We start from the raw sequence: 13848 nt of genomic DNA, 5'->3' as shown, positions 1-13848 counted from the left end.
GGCGATTTTTCGGAAAATGATCGCGACTTTTTCGTTGTCATTCCGAATGTTGCGCAAAATCTGGCGATTTTTTCGTAGCGTTAAAACTTGCGCGAAAAGTCGTGCCTTTTTCGTAGCCATTCTGAAAGTTGCGCAAAATGTTGCGATTTTTTCGTAGCGTTCGGATTCATTCAAGCTTCAGTATAGTGACTTTTCTTGGGCCAGGTTGGAGCTGCAGAGTGCCATTGAGTCCTATGGGAGGCTTCCAAAATCATGCTAAGTCTGAAAGTTTCGCCCGCCGCTTACGAGCGCTCAATACGAAAAAGTCGAGACAAGATACAAGCGAATCGTAATGGCTATGAAAAACTCGCGTTTTTTCGCGCAAATCGTATTGGTAACGAAAAAGTCGCGACAATTTCCGAAAAGTCGTAAAGGCGCCGAAAAAAACACAAAAAAGTTGCAAAATGTTTGTTTTCCAATCGGAATTTTTCCAATTCGGATCCGAATTTGTGTCTTAGTAAATCAGCCCCTAAGTCTGCCTACAGTATAAACGACAACATAATAACAGGCAGAGAACACTTGCGTTATGACTTGCTAGGTTATGCATTATGACATTAGATTGTAGCTATGCCACTAAAGCATGCCTTGCGACTGCTGGGCCTGGGGACCCAGACAGTCTAGGGGGCCCAAGAGGGCATTGACTGATAAACAGTCAGTATAGTTTTGAAAAATGTCTTATTCCCAAAGTTTAGCATGGCTGATGATGATAATGGGGCTCTGTAACAACTACATATTGAAACTTCGTGCTGTGAACATGTCCGAGACGTTTTAATAACGTATTCACAATACTATTAGCCCCCTGCTGATATACTTCTCGTGTTTCACGCTTGTCTGAGTTGGGATTCGGAAAGAGATCGGTGGAGCACTAAGACACCGGTACTGCCTTTCGCCACAGTAACTCAAAGCCAATGGTAGAGCGCTATGCCACACGACAGCATCAGTGCCGTTTAATAACAAGTAATCTGTAGCACTTTCCATTCATCGCAACACCCCCGATCCTTTGCAGTTTTTCCTTGGCCCTGCGCAACTATCACACACTAGTTATTATCGCCCAAACGCATCGCCAGAGATAATCTCGTACATGCACATGGTTCTCGCGAGACTTCTCTGCTCGACTAATGCGAGCGGAAGTTGCTACTATTTCTCTTTTCCGGCGGCCATAGTAGACTGAGCGGCTGGGTAAGGCGTTATCGGGGTTTGGGAGAGTTAAAATCCGCAGCCATCTGCCCTCTGGGTGCTCGTTGTGTTCTGGTTTGGTGTCTCAGCAGCTTAAATGGAGTCCTGACTAGCGTTATAGGCGCGTATGGCTGGGATTAAATGTATTTTACGGGAGAGGTTGAACTGTCATCGGAGCCTCTATCTCCCGTGTGTATGCGCCGTGGCCTGTCTGTGCGCTAGCAGTGCCCATTAGTATGTTTCCGTGCTGCGGCATTGCTCTGTTTTGTTTTACCTGGAATGCATTAAAAGTATAACTCGTATGGCTTTTACTATTCTGAATTTGGAGTGGTATGGGCAATGGGATCAGAGGGTTGATCTTACCGAATTCCCTGGGTAAACCTGATCATACAATAAATTTATTAGAAAATAACTTGGAATTGAGTCTTGTTTGCAGTATATATTGTCCTAATGGCTTAGAGCCACGGCCCTTCTCTAAAACCTATGGCCTTGTTAATCTATTGTAACCTTTTCAACAGTTAAGTGCCGCTTTCATCTAAATACAAAGAAATGTGCATAGGCAACATTCTGCCGGATCAAGGACTTTTCTGCTGGTCACTGGTAAATTTAATTGGCACTCTGGTTCCACAAATGTTTAGTTATTTGACCAATAAATGCTCAGATGCAGGTAGTTCTTCAAATGACTGCAACGTTTTGGGAGCTCCTGTGTTCTGATCAGATACTATGAAAAATCATTTGCAATTGGCTACTGGAGTAAAGGTGGCCATATGTATTCAGATTTTAGTCTTCAGACTGAAATTGTAGGATTAAGCCCTTAAAATACAAATCGAAGGATGTTTGTACGAAAGTGACTTCCATTGTAGGTCCCCCAAGCATATTGTCCGATACACAGTACACGCACAGATTATATTGTTAGCCGACCGAAAATTTTCTAACCTGCCCGAAACTAGGTTTTGTACAATTCTATTGGTTTGTGTATGGCCAGCTTTACTTTGTGCAGTATTAGTAGATTTTGGGGTAGTATGGGTGAAAGTCTATATTGGAAGGCTTTATATTGCTCTGTGCCTACCTGAGTTAGGAATAGGTGTGCATAGGTCAGTGCAGGGTTTACCTTATGATCAGTACTAGGAGCTGAATATACCCTATAATCAGCTTTTTTTTTGTCTTGTGGCAAAATGGCATAAGCTGGGGAACTTTGCTACAAATGTGCAGCATATCCTGTAAGGGGTTACTGAAACTAAATGGTCAGATGTATTGTACTTAGAGGACTGCGGATATTTAACATCTCTGCTTTTTTAATGAATGGTTTTTGAAGTAATTTAGGTAATTGCTGGCAAATTGCCTTGTGAACTTTAAACAACTCCTTTGGTTTTTAGAAATGCCACTTTAGTTAACAGGAATATACAATATTTTGTTGGGGGTTTTTGGCAATATCTTAATACACGAGTTGTAGAATAAATTTCTGTATAGTCCCTTTATGTGTCTATTACACTTTTTTCTTATAGTAACCATGAAGTTCAGTCCGTTTGTCACCTCAGACCGCAGCAAGAACCGCAAGAGGCACTTTAATGCCCCCTCCCATGTGCGCAGAAAGATCATGTCTTCTCCCCTCTCTAAGGAGCTAAGGCAAAAATACAGCGTCCGCTCCATGCCTATCCGCAAAGATGATGAAGTGCAGGTAAGAGCCTGTGAAATTTACTTTGCATTTTTTTGTCCAGCTTTTTTGTGTTTGCATTTAAGAGAATATTCAACGGTTCTAAAGGTTTAGCTCTTTATTAAGCCTGGTCTTAGGGACAATTTCTTAAACTCTAGACTTGACTTCATAAATGTATATTGTGAGTAATTCAATTAATACTGTGGCAGGCAGTAATGTATGAGCATAGTTTGTAGCTTTCTATTCTGAGTGAGTTTTAGAAGCATGAAGTTAAGCAGATTGCAAGCCTGCAATCAACCTGGGTACGGCCACCCGCTTGGAGGTGGGGGGGGGAATGCAAGCCTGCAGTCAACCTGGGTACGGGCCGCCCGCTTGGTGGAAATTTCTTTCTAAAACCTCACTACTTTGTGAGTGTTCTATGGGTACCTGACCCGATGCAGGACTCTAATTATATAGGCAGTGTAAAAACCGCTAATTTCTTGACAGCTAGCAAATAAATAATTTGAAAATTGCATTAAGAGCTCTGTAATTTTACATGTTTACATTTAATTTACTTCTATGTTTTTGTTTTGTAGACAACTGCATTTATAATACTTCAGTTCTTATAGCGTAGATGTTCCACCTCCCTTCTGAGACTTCCCCTTTATACCTGTGTATGGAGGGCTGTTAAGTGGGAGGTAGATTAATTCTTCTGGACTGGAGCGGTGTTTTGTCCAGTGACTCTGCACCTCATGAGCAGGAGAAATAAATAGGATTTTGTTTGCTTTCTTTAATTTATGCATCATAACTCTGACTACATAATAACCTGTCTGTGCTTCTAGGTGGTTCGTGGACATTACAAAGGCCAGCAGATTGGCAAAGTAGTACAAGTGTACAGAAAGAAATACGTCATCTACATTGAACGCGTGCAGCGTGAAAAGGCAAATGGCACTACTGTTCATGTCGGAATTCACCCTAGCAAGGTATGTGCTCTTATAGTGGGACATATAGATGTTATAGACTATATTGAATCCAGACTTCAGAGGGAAACAATTCTAGTAGATGAGCTTTACTATGAATGCTTAGTATGTTATAGATGGACCTATTCTCTTAAGTTGGTGTTTATGGTTTTTAAAGGTATGTGGTTCTGCACACTATTAATAGTAATTTTGGAGATAGAAGAAAAAAAAAAGGGTTTATTCTCTAAACAAAAGAAATGTTTCTTTCCACTCAAAGTTGATGATTTATTTCACTGTGTAGTGCCTGTTTTTGCACCTACCAGCGTTTGGTCAAGCTCTCCAGTTCATAAAATGAATATAGATAAGGAGTCCACAATGTATCATATAGTCTGTTTCAAAAACCTTTAACCTACCTTTTGCTGTAACTCCCTGCAACAATGATATAGTGTCTCTGCATGTTGATATTAAATTGGAGAACTTGATACTGATGCTTAGAAACACTGTCCCAGGATGCAGGGAATTACAGGAAAATATCAGAGCTGCTAGTGTTGTGGAATTTGAGATCTGTATACAGGAAGTTACATAAATAAAATCCCCAAAAATCAAGATCAAACAGCTGCATAAGACAGCTATATGCAGGCTGGGACACAGCCTATCAGTCAATGCTATGACCACTTCCTGTGGGAAAATGAAGACACTCCTAGCTCATTTTAGCCTAGACACAGACATGAGATGTTCTCTCTGCAGCTCTGATATAATTTATAGTTTGAGGTAAAATGCATTCAAAACGTTTTTCTGCATTACATATTTTGATGAATGACACATAACTGAAAATGATTTTTTTTTTATATACAATGTCTACTTTAAGAAGGTGAGATAATAATCTTTGATTTTACTTGCCATAGCTAACTTGCCAAGATAATACATTGTGTATAAATTAAATTGTCAGACCTTGCTTATGCTCTGCTTTACTTTGCCTGTTTTGTAGGCAAACTGAGAAACAGATCCACTCTCATCCACAGCCTCTGAGTGCTCCTCCATGGAGATAATCGTGTTTTTTCAGCCCCATCTCCGCTGTGTAGCTGCACTCAGGAGCTGCAGATGAGAGCAGTTATTTTCCTTCAGTGTCATTGTTGCTGTGCCATGCCTTTCAAAGCTGGTTAATTCTAAAGTACATTTAGCACATTTCATTTAAAACTGAATCTTCAGTGCTTCAGCCTGTGTATAGTATTCAGTTACAGGAAATACATGGCAAAACTGTTGCTATTTCAAAAGGATGTTTTCACTTATTCCCTACCAGAAAGGTAGAAAGTGAAAGTGGCTTTGATTTCTTTATCAGAAATCAGATTTCTTAGTGTTCTGCACCATCACTAATTATTGCTTTACTCCTTTAACTCTTGTTTTGTGTTGTAAACATTGTTTTAAATAATCCTTAAGGCATTGAAATTTTTAAGAAATTTGGTTAATTTGTTAGACGTGGTGTGAGACAGAGGACCATAGAGGGACTGTTTGTTAGTGTTTCCCTTTTTTCTTTTAGATTTAAGGGCCATGTCACAGTAGGTGTTTATGAGCTGGCATATCTGCATGGGAAACTGAAGGAGAAAATGCAGATCTTCATCAATGTGGACTGACTGGCCTTTTTGGGGCAATTTGATTTTTAGTGCTGAAATCCATCTGTGCCTTGCAGTTCCTGTCAGTGCAGAAAAAGGTGGATCAGCGGTTTCTCTCCCAGCTTATACAGTGGTGGAGGAAACACCTGGTGTGCTGTGGACCTTAGGCTAGTGTCACGTGTGCTTTCTCCACTAAGGCGAATACAGTCAGACTTCCGCCCCATCTTTAATATGCTTGGATAGCAAACCAGTATTTTCTTCAAAATATTTGTGCTAGAGAGTATGCCATGTGTCACCTTTTTCAACCTATCGGATGCATGAATGAACTGCTGTCTTATGTGCACAACCCAGTTTTATGCCGTCATTAGCTAGGCTGCCTTGGAGGGTTGGGATCCTAGGTAGGATTCTGCCCACATCACTGCTTGCAAAGAGTTTATATGTTCTTCCAGTGTTTGCATGGATTTCCTATCACACCTCAGAAACATACATGCAGGTTATTTGGCTCCTAATAGAAAATGGTCTATGGTGTGTGTTAGGGACCTTAGAATGTTGCTTCACTATGGCAGGGAAGCAACATTATGCAAATTATGTATAAAGCAGTGCACATTATGGTTGTGCTATATAGAATCTGACTAGTTGGCAGAGTTTAATAATGATTGCTCTGAATATCGCTTATAGTGTGTCTGTTAAAATACAAATTCTCCCCAGTTAAAAAACCTAAGTCTAAGTACTGCTCTGGCTTAATGTAAAATAAAAAATTGCAGTGCTCCTGAAATACCCATACACACCATCTGATGGTGGCCGATTTTATATCATAAAGTTTGTGTTCCTGAGTGAAACCCTGTGCCAGAAAAATCGCAAGATTCCCATTCAAAATATTAACTAGCTCTCGGCTCAAACAAGTGTTATTCAACATGTCTCTGACATTACAGTGATGCTAAACTAGTTGGAACTGAGTCACGGAAATGCTGATGCGAGTAAGGTCTTATGCATCTGTATCTTGCTTGTTGAAAAAACTTTTTCCTTACAGTACTGGTTTCTTTACTGTTCTTGGTGTGCCAAATGTTTAAACGCAAATTAAACTTTTTTTTTTTAATAACTGTTTAGGGTAAGCCCATGGCCTACATGATTAATAGTGATCACCTTGGATACAAACCTCTGTTGTAGTTTCTATTGCATATAAGACCAGTTTAACTTGAAGGTTATATCTTCCCTCCTGTCATGTAAATTTTCATGATACATTTTCTCATAGCATAAATCCATATATAAACCAAAGATAGGGTAGACACTTGTAAACTGCACTGGTCACCAAAAATGTCTAAATATTAGAAAAAAATATTGACATCCTAGAAAGCATTTCTATGACAGAGAATTTTAATATATTTTTTGATGACCTGTATGGTTTTCTAAGTGCCAGCCATGTCTTTGGTTTATATGTGGGTTTCTGCTCCCCTTACTGAGGGTTTGGGGTTGATGCACCTAGACCACACCATATACTTGGTGAATTTGTTCTTCTTTAACATGTTATCTTGTATCTGTTATACACCTTTCCACATAGATGGATACACTTTGTTTGCTTTGGAATGACCAACTCTGTACATAGAAATACTAAACTGTAGTTGCTCTGTGAGCATTAAAATTTGGTCAACCACAAGCAGTTGTTCGTTCCTTTTGACATGAGGTTTACCTTTTATAAGCATTTTACGTGTTAAGAGTGCTTAAAGTGCACCTCTCACCCAGACATAAAAAGCTGTATAATAAAAGTCCTTTTCAAGTTAAACAAGATCCCAGCTGCCACTCAAATATTGCCTGCCCTGCCTCTATGCCTTAGGCATAGAGGCAGGGCAAACAAGTACTTTAACTTTGAATTCAGCTCTTACTTCCCCCCCCTCCTTCCTAACCATCTAACTGTGTAGCCAGTGCATCGGCCTGGGCATCTGGCCCCCCCATTCTGGCACATACACAAGATTTTGGGGTGATACAAAGCTTGATGTTGATGACATTGTCATTTCCCAGACTGAAGAAAACAAGATTTATATTACTTATATAGTGTAAGTGAAGGTTATTTTGCTTAACAAACACAATATAAAATAATTTTGAATTATTTCTTAGGGTGACAGGTCCCCTTTAAAAACACCTACTTGCCAATTGTCTATTTTCTTTGGCAAAAGTTGCCCTTCACAAGGATACACTATAATCTGTGGATTTGAGGTGGCCTTCATATTGTCAAGAAAGCAAGAGGACCAATAATGATTAGCAGGTGTTTGACCCTCTCTGGGCGTACCACAAACGGGTTAAAATTTGAATACCTTGTATCCCAGACTTTACCGTTGCATGATCTATTTACAGTGAAGTTATGGCATCAGAGTTGGCTGCTGTGATCTGCAGGTCACCAGATGACTTTTTGGGTCCCCCTGTTTGTCTAAAACTTTACCTTTTATTGCATTCTTTTCTACAGGTGGTGATCACAAGACTAAAACTTGACAAAGATCGCAAGAAGATCTTGGAGCGCAAGGCCAAGTCTCGCCAAGTTGGCAAAGAGAAGGGCAAATACAAGGAAGAAACCATAGAAAAGATGCAAGAGTAATATGTCAATAAATATACTGTTTGGTTTCTACAATGCTTTGTGTGCGTGTGTTTATTAACCAAATGTATGTTTATTATACCAAATGTATGTTTAAGGTTTATGTAGTCTATAAAACGAATGTTCCCCTTTCAAAGGAAAATAGGTTAGACATTTTCTACTTATGTCACATTTACAAACTTCCTTCAACAAGGCCAAACTTTCACTGGGATTTTTCACAAATTATAAATGGTATTCAGTGTCTCCATACAAGCAATAAACAGACATCCGCATGGGTACTTTTTTTTTTTTTTTGTCAGATCTGCAAGAAGCAGCAGTGATTTTCAGTGTTCAGTCCAGGCCCCCATTTGTGGTCCAAAATGTGGTCCTCTTAGCTTATAGTAAGGTTACAAATATATGACTTCTTTTATTAGCAGGTTAGATATAGTTTGAGGATTATATAGTATCTTAAATGTTTTTAACTTAAAAATCACCCTAACTGACCTTCAAGCTGTTATAACAGTATCCAAAAATGCCTTCAGGCTTAGGCCAGACCCACAGTTTGGAAGCACTGCTCTACAGACTGGAGTGATTCCTATTTACTTTAACAAAGGCAAACATCCCCTTTTAACTAGTATTAATTATATAGAACTTTCCATATAAACAATTTTTGGAATATGTGTTTTTACCAAGTTATTCTCCACTTACATAGCTACATAGCTGATAAGCCATTTGTGGAGCGCCATTTGACGAGGGAGTCTTATTCTAAAGCTGGTGTATGTAGCATTGAAAAGATAGTGTACTTAGTAATGACCGTGAAGTCTTACTACAGCTTTGGTGTTGACTGGACATAGGTGCCCCTAGAGCAGAGTTCAACTTTTTTTTTAACCTGTGAGCCACATATAAATGTAAAACCAGTCAGGGACAACACAAGTATGTAAAAAGTTCCTAGGGGTGTCAAATATTGTCTATAATTGTCTATTTGGTAGTCCCTATGTGGACTGGCAGCCTACAGGAGGCTGTTTGGCATTATGTTTATCTTTATTTATAAAGTGCTACTTATGTACGCAGCGCTGTACAGTAGAATACATTAATATAAACGGGGTATTAAAATAGATAAATACAAAGTATTGCAATAAGCACAAATAAATAAAAGATACAATTGTAATAAGATAGAGTCAAAGACACAAGAGGATGGAGGTCCCTGCCCCGAAGAGTTTACAATCTATATTGGGAGGGTAACTTACAGACACAAATAGGCAAATATAAGTGCTGTAGGTCACAGTGGGTGACATTACAATATAAGTGCTAGTTCCCTGGTCAGGTGCTGGGTGAGTGCTCCAAAAGGTAGTCTTTTAGTTTGGTTTTAAAAAGACTGAGGGAGGATTCTCTCCGGAGGGAAATCAGGGAGGGCATTCCAAATGTAAGAGGCAGAAAGGTTTTAAGGTGGGAAATAGCAGTAGTAGTGGGGGGCGCAACCAAACGATTGCTCTGCGAGGAACGAAGGAGTCGGCCAGGAACTTACGGAGACGCAAGGGAAGAGATGTAGTGAGGAATGGAGGGCTTTGAAGGTTAAGAGAAGGAGTTTGTAAAATATTCTTTGTTTAATAGGAAGCCACGATAAGGACTTTAGCAGGGGAAGGGCCTGAACTCTCCTGGATGAGAGGAGGAGAATTCTGGCAGCAGTATTTAATATAGACTCTAGGGGGGAAAGATGGGAGTTAGGGAGGCCGATTAGTAGCAGGTTACAGTAGTCAAGTCAGGATAGGATGAGAGCATGCATGAGCAGACTAGCTGTTGCAGTTGAGAAAAAGGGACGGATTTTGGCAATATTGCGCAGGAAAAAGTGACAGGTTTTGACAGTGGTGTTAATGTGGTCAGAGAAGGAGAGACAGGAGTCAAAGATCACCCCCAAACAATGCGCCGAATCGACCAGGTTGATAAGGGCGCCTTCAATAGGACCAGGCTTAGGCGGAAAGATCATTAGTTCAGTTTTTGTTAGGTTGAGTTTGAGGTGGCGTTGATTCATCCAATTGGAGATGGCCAGGAGGCAGTTAGAGGTTTGAGTCTAAGTTTCGAGTGTTAACGAAGGGGTCGAAAAGTAAATTTGGGTATCATCAGCATACAGATAATATTTAAAGCCAAATGAACGGATAAGATCTCCCAAAGACAGCGTGTAAAGGGAGAACAACAACGGCCCAAACACAGAGCCCTAAGGCACCCCCACATTAAGAGGCAGTAGACTTTTTTTTTTTCCACCAAAATGTGCCATCAAGCCAGGAATTAAAAAAATTAGCACTTGCTTTGATAATAACACCATTGCACACAGGTGACTAGTTGGGTTAAATAAACTTTGCTTTACCCCAGATAGAAATATTCTTGGGCAGCAATGTTTTAAATCTTTTCAGCACTTAAATTCATGTTTTCAGGTTTTTCATCAAATCCAGCATTGTGCCTGACGTTGCCTAAAACTGGGCAGCAGCACGGACATCCACCTCTTTTCCTTAACTGTATGGGTAAAGAATTAAAGCGGCTATATGACTGCTTAATTATATAACATTTTATGTAATCATATCCAGTTGACAAACCCATACCAGTTTGTGTTTGCTTTCAAAGTGATGTACATTAAGTACAGCAACTGTACATATATAACACTGATCAATTGAGCAGTATAAATAACTGGTGAAAGCCTTGAGTGGCCCTTCTGCATTTGTGAAACTAGGCTTTTATGGAAAAGTGGTCTAAAAATGAATGTTTAGAAATGTCATTTTATATGCTGGCTTAACTGCAGCAGCCTAAAGGTTCGGCATCTCTATTACAATGATCAGACCTTCAAAGGAGGCAGGAGCTCACCATCTTAGTGATTATGGATTTTGCTAGGAGTGTGAGTGACACTTCACATGCTCAGTGTGCTTTGGGCAGCTGTTCAGAAGCAGAAAATGAGATTTACCAGCCATGTAACTGCATATTGCTACCAGGCTATATGCACTCCTTTATCCTGGATGTCTGTTTAATAGTATTTTCTGCAATGCCAGAAATGTCCTTTTTGCCCTGGTTTTGTTTTTCCAATATATCACAAGCAAACATTCCATAGTGACCGCTTGACACTGGTGTCTGGTTATAGGCACTGTGCCTCAAAAGAGTATCAGGTGTGCACTGGAACATTATTAGTGGTTCTTATGATATATATATATATATATCTAGCAATAAATATTCCACGACTGGCACACCCTGTAAAATTGTCAAGTTTATTGCAAACATATAAAATATCCGACGTTTCGGTCCTCAACAGGGCTGAAATAAAATATAAAATGTTTTTTATAGAGTGTGCCGGTTGTGGAACATTTATTGCAAAATAATTAAATTTGGCTGTGCACCCCACAAGATACAAAGTTTTTGGCATTGGAGTGCAGACACTGCAGAGACTCAAATTATATATATATATAACAAAAGGACTTGCATTACAATTTGCAGTGGTTTTTATTTTGTGCATCTGTTCATCCAACGTTTTGGCACACTTTAGGGCCTTTCTCAAAGATAAATGACAGAAGTAACAGTGAAGCATCGGGTATAAATACACTTACTTCTGTTATTTCCCTAAGGCAGTGATCCCCAACCAGTGACTCGTGAGCAACATGTTGCTCACCAATCCCTTGGATGTTGCTCTCAGTGCCCCCAATCCAGGTAGTTATTTTTGAAGTTTTGGTTGAATAAAAACAAGATTTACTACCAGATAAAGCACCCTGTAAGCTAATAGTGTGCATAGAGGCTACCTAATAGTCAATCTTAGCCCTTATTAGGCACCTCCATGAACTTTTATGGTGCTTGTGTTGCTCTTTTTACATTTGACTGTAGCTCACGATTAAGAAAAGTTGAGCTCTAGCAACCCTCAGCAAGGGACAGAAATGATGTACTGCAATAGTGTTACTGTTTGTCATACTTTACCTACAAACCCACACCAATGATTTCTAAGCCCATTGTTACACACCATCTTACTATTTCTGCTATCTCACAACCACAGTCCCTTCCCAGAGGCTATAATCCCACTGCTACTATAGGCACTATCTCTCCCTACTATACCTGCTAGCCCACAGCCACAGTCCCTTCCCAGAGGCTATTATCCCCCCCACTGCTACTATAGGCACTATCTCTCCCTACTATACCTGCTATCCCACAGCCACAGTCCCTTCCCAGAGGCTATTATCCCTACTGCTACTATAGGCACCATCTTTCCTACTATACCAGCTATCCAACAGCCAGTCCCTTCCCAGAGACTATTATTCCCCCACTGCTACTATAGGCACCATCTCTCCCTACTATACTTGCTATCCCACAACCGCAGTCCCTTCCCAGAGTCTGTTATCCCCACTGCTACTATAGGCACCATCTCTCCCTACTATACCTGCTATTCCACAGCCACAGTCCCTTTGCAGAAAGTAAACTATTATCCCACTGCTACAATAGGCATCATCTCTCCCTACTATACCTGCTATCCCACAGTCCCTTCCCAGAGGCTATAATCCCACTGCTACTATAGGCACCATCTCTCCCTACTATACCTGCTATCCCACAGCCACAGTCCCTTTCCAGAGGCTATTATCCCTACTGCTACTATAGGCACCATCTCTCCCTACTGTACCTGCTATCCCACAGCCACAGTCCCTTCCCAGAGACTATTATCCCACTGCTACTATAGGCACCATCTCACCCTACTATACCTGCTATCCCACAGCCACAGTCCCTTCCCAGAGGCTATTATCCCACTGCTACTATAGGCACCATCTCTCCCTACCAGGGCCGCCATCAGAAATCACGGGGCCCCTCACAAAAAAATTTTCTGGGCCCCCCTCCTCCCACACCCCCAATGGCCCCTCCCACACACCCCCATCAATACAAAAGACATACAGACATTGGTAGCCAGGGGTTACGTTTTGCATTGGTGCCAGGGCAGGTACCCCCTAAATCATTGCTAGCCAGCCCAGGGCCCCCTAAAACATCAGTGGTCCTCCCCCAAATTACACATACCGCAGGGCACCCCCAGCATCCTCCGGCCCCCCCAAGCATCCTTCAGCTTCCCCAAGGGCCCCCCCCAAGCATCCTTCATCTTCCACCAGGCCCCCCCCAAGCATCCTTCATCTTCCACCAGGGCCCCCCCCAAGCATCCTTCATCTTCCACCAGGGCCCCCCCCCAAGCATCCTTCATCTTCCACCAGGGCCCCCCCCCAAGCATCCTTCATCTTCCACCAGGGCCCCCCCACCCCAAGCATCCTTCATCTTCCACCAGGGCCCCCCCCCCCCCAAAGCATCCTTCATCTTCCACCAGGGCCCCCCCCCCCAAGCATCCTGCATCTTCCACCAGGGCCCCCCCCCCCAAAGCATCCTTCATCTTCCACCAGGGCCCCCCCAAGCATCCTTCATCTTCCACCAGCCCCCCCCCCAAGCATCCTTCATCTTCCACCAGCCCCCCCCCCCCAAGCATCCTTCATCTTCCACCAGGGCCCCCCCCCCAAGCATCCTTCATCTTCCACCAGGGCCCCCCCCAAGCATCCTTCATCTTCCACCAGGGCCCCCCCCAAGCATCCTTCATCTTCCACCAGGGCCCCCCCCCAAGCATCCTTCATTTTCCACCAGGGCCCCCCCCCAAGCATCCTTCATCTTCCACCAGGGCCCCCCCCCCAAAGCATCCTTCATCTTCCACCAGGGCACCCCCCCAAAGCATCCTTTATCTTCCACCAGGGCACCCCCCCAAAGCATCCTTCATCTTCCACCAGGGCCCCCCCTCAAAGCATCCTTCATCTTCCACCAGGGCCCCCCCCCCAAAGCATCCTTCATCTTCCACCAGGGCATCCTTCATCTTCCACCAGGGCA

General features: G+C 42.0%; 1 protein-coding gene across 2 annotated transcripts; it reads left to right on the top strand.

Moving 5' to 3' along the window:
* Positions 1–1182: 1182 nt before the first annotated feature.
* rpl26 (ribosomal protein L26) lies at positions 1183–8037 on the top strand. 2 transcript variants are annotated; one of them, NM_001005104.2, is made up of 4 exons: positions 1183–1218; positions 2721–2893; positions 3691–3831; positions 7876–8037. In NM_001005104.2, the coding sequence occupies exons 2-4, from the start codon at positions 2726–2728 to the stop codon at positions 8002–8004; spliced, it is 438 nt and encodes a 145-aa protein (NP_001005104.1). In that variant the 5' UTR covers positions 1183–1218; positions 2721–2725; the 3' UTR covers positions 8005–8037. The 2 variants fall into 2 exon arrangements, with proteins under 2 accessions (NP_001005104.1, XP_012814308.1); XM_012958854.3 differs by lacking the exon at positions 1183–1218 and adding an exon at positions 1739–1815.
* Positions 8038–13848: the final 5811 nt, after the last annotated feature.

This window comes from Xenopus tropicalis, chromosome 3 (assembly GCF_000004195.4).
Source record: "Xenopus tropicalis strain Nigerian chromosome 3, UCB_Xtro_10.0, whole genome shotgun sequence".
In the NCBI taxonomy this organism is placed as follows: domain Eukaryota; kingdom Metazoa; phylum Chordata; class Amphibia; order Anura; family Pipidae; genus Xenopus; species Xenopus tropicalis.
This window is presented reverse-complemented; position numbering and strand designations above follow the sequence as displayed.

Excerpts from the sequence above, each read along its gene's own strand:
- rpl26 (NM_001005104.2), top strand. The coding sequence starts at position 2,726 with ATGAAGTTCAGTCCGTTTGTCACCTCAGACCGCAGCAAGAACCGCAAG. Across the intron at positions 2,894-3,690 it reads GCAAAGATGATGAAGTGCAG|GTGGTTCGTGGACATTACAA; the intron begins GTAAGAGCCTGT and ends CTGTGCTTCTAG. Across the intron at positions 3,832-7,875 it reads TCGGAATTCACCCTAGCAAG|GTGGTGATCACAAGACTAAA; the intron begins GTATGTGCTCTT and ends TCTTTTCTACAG.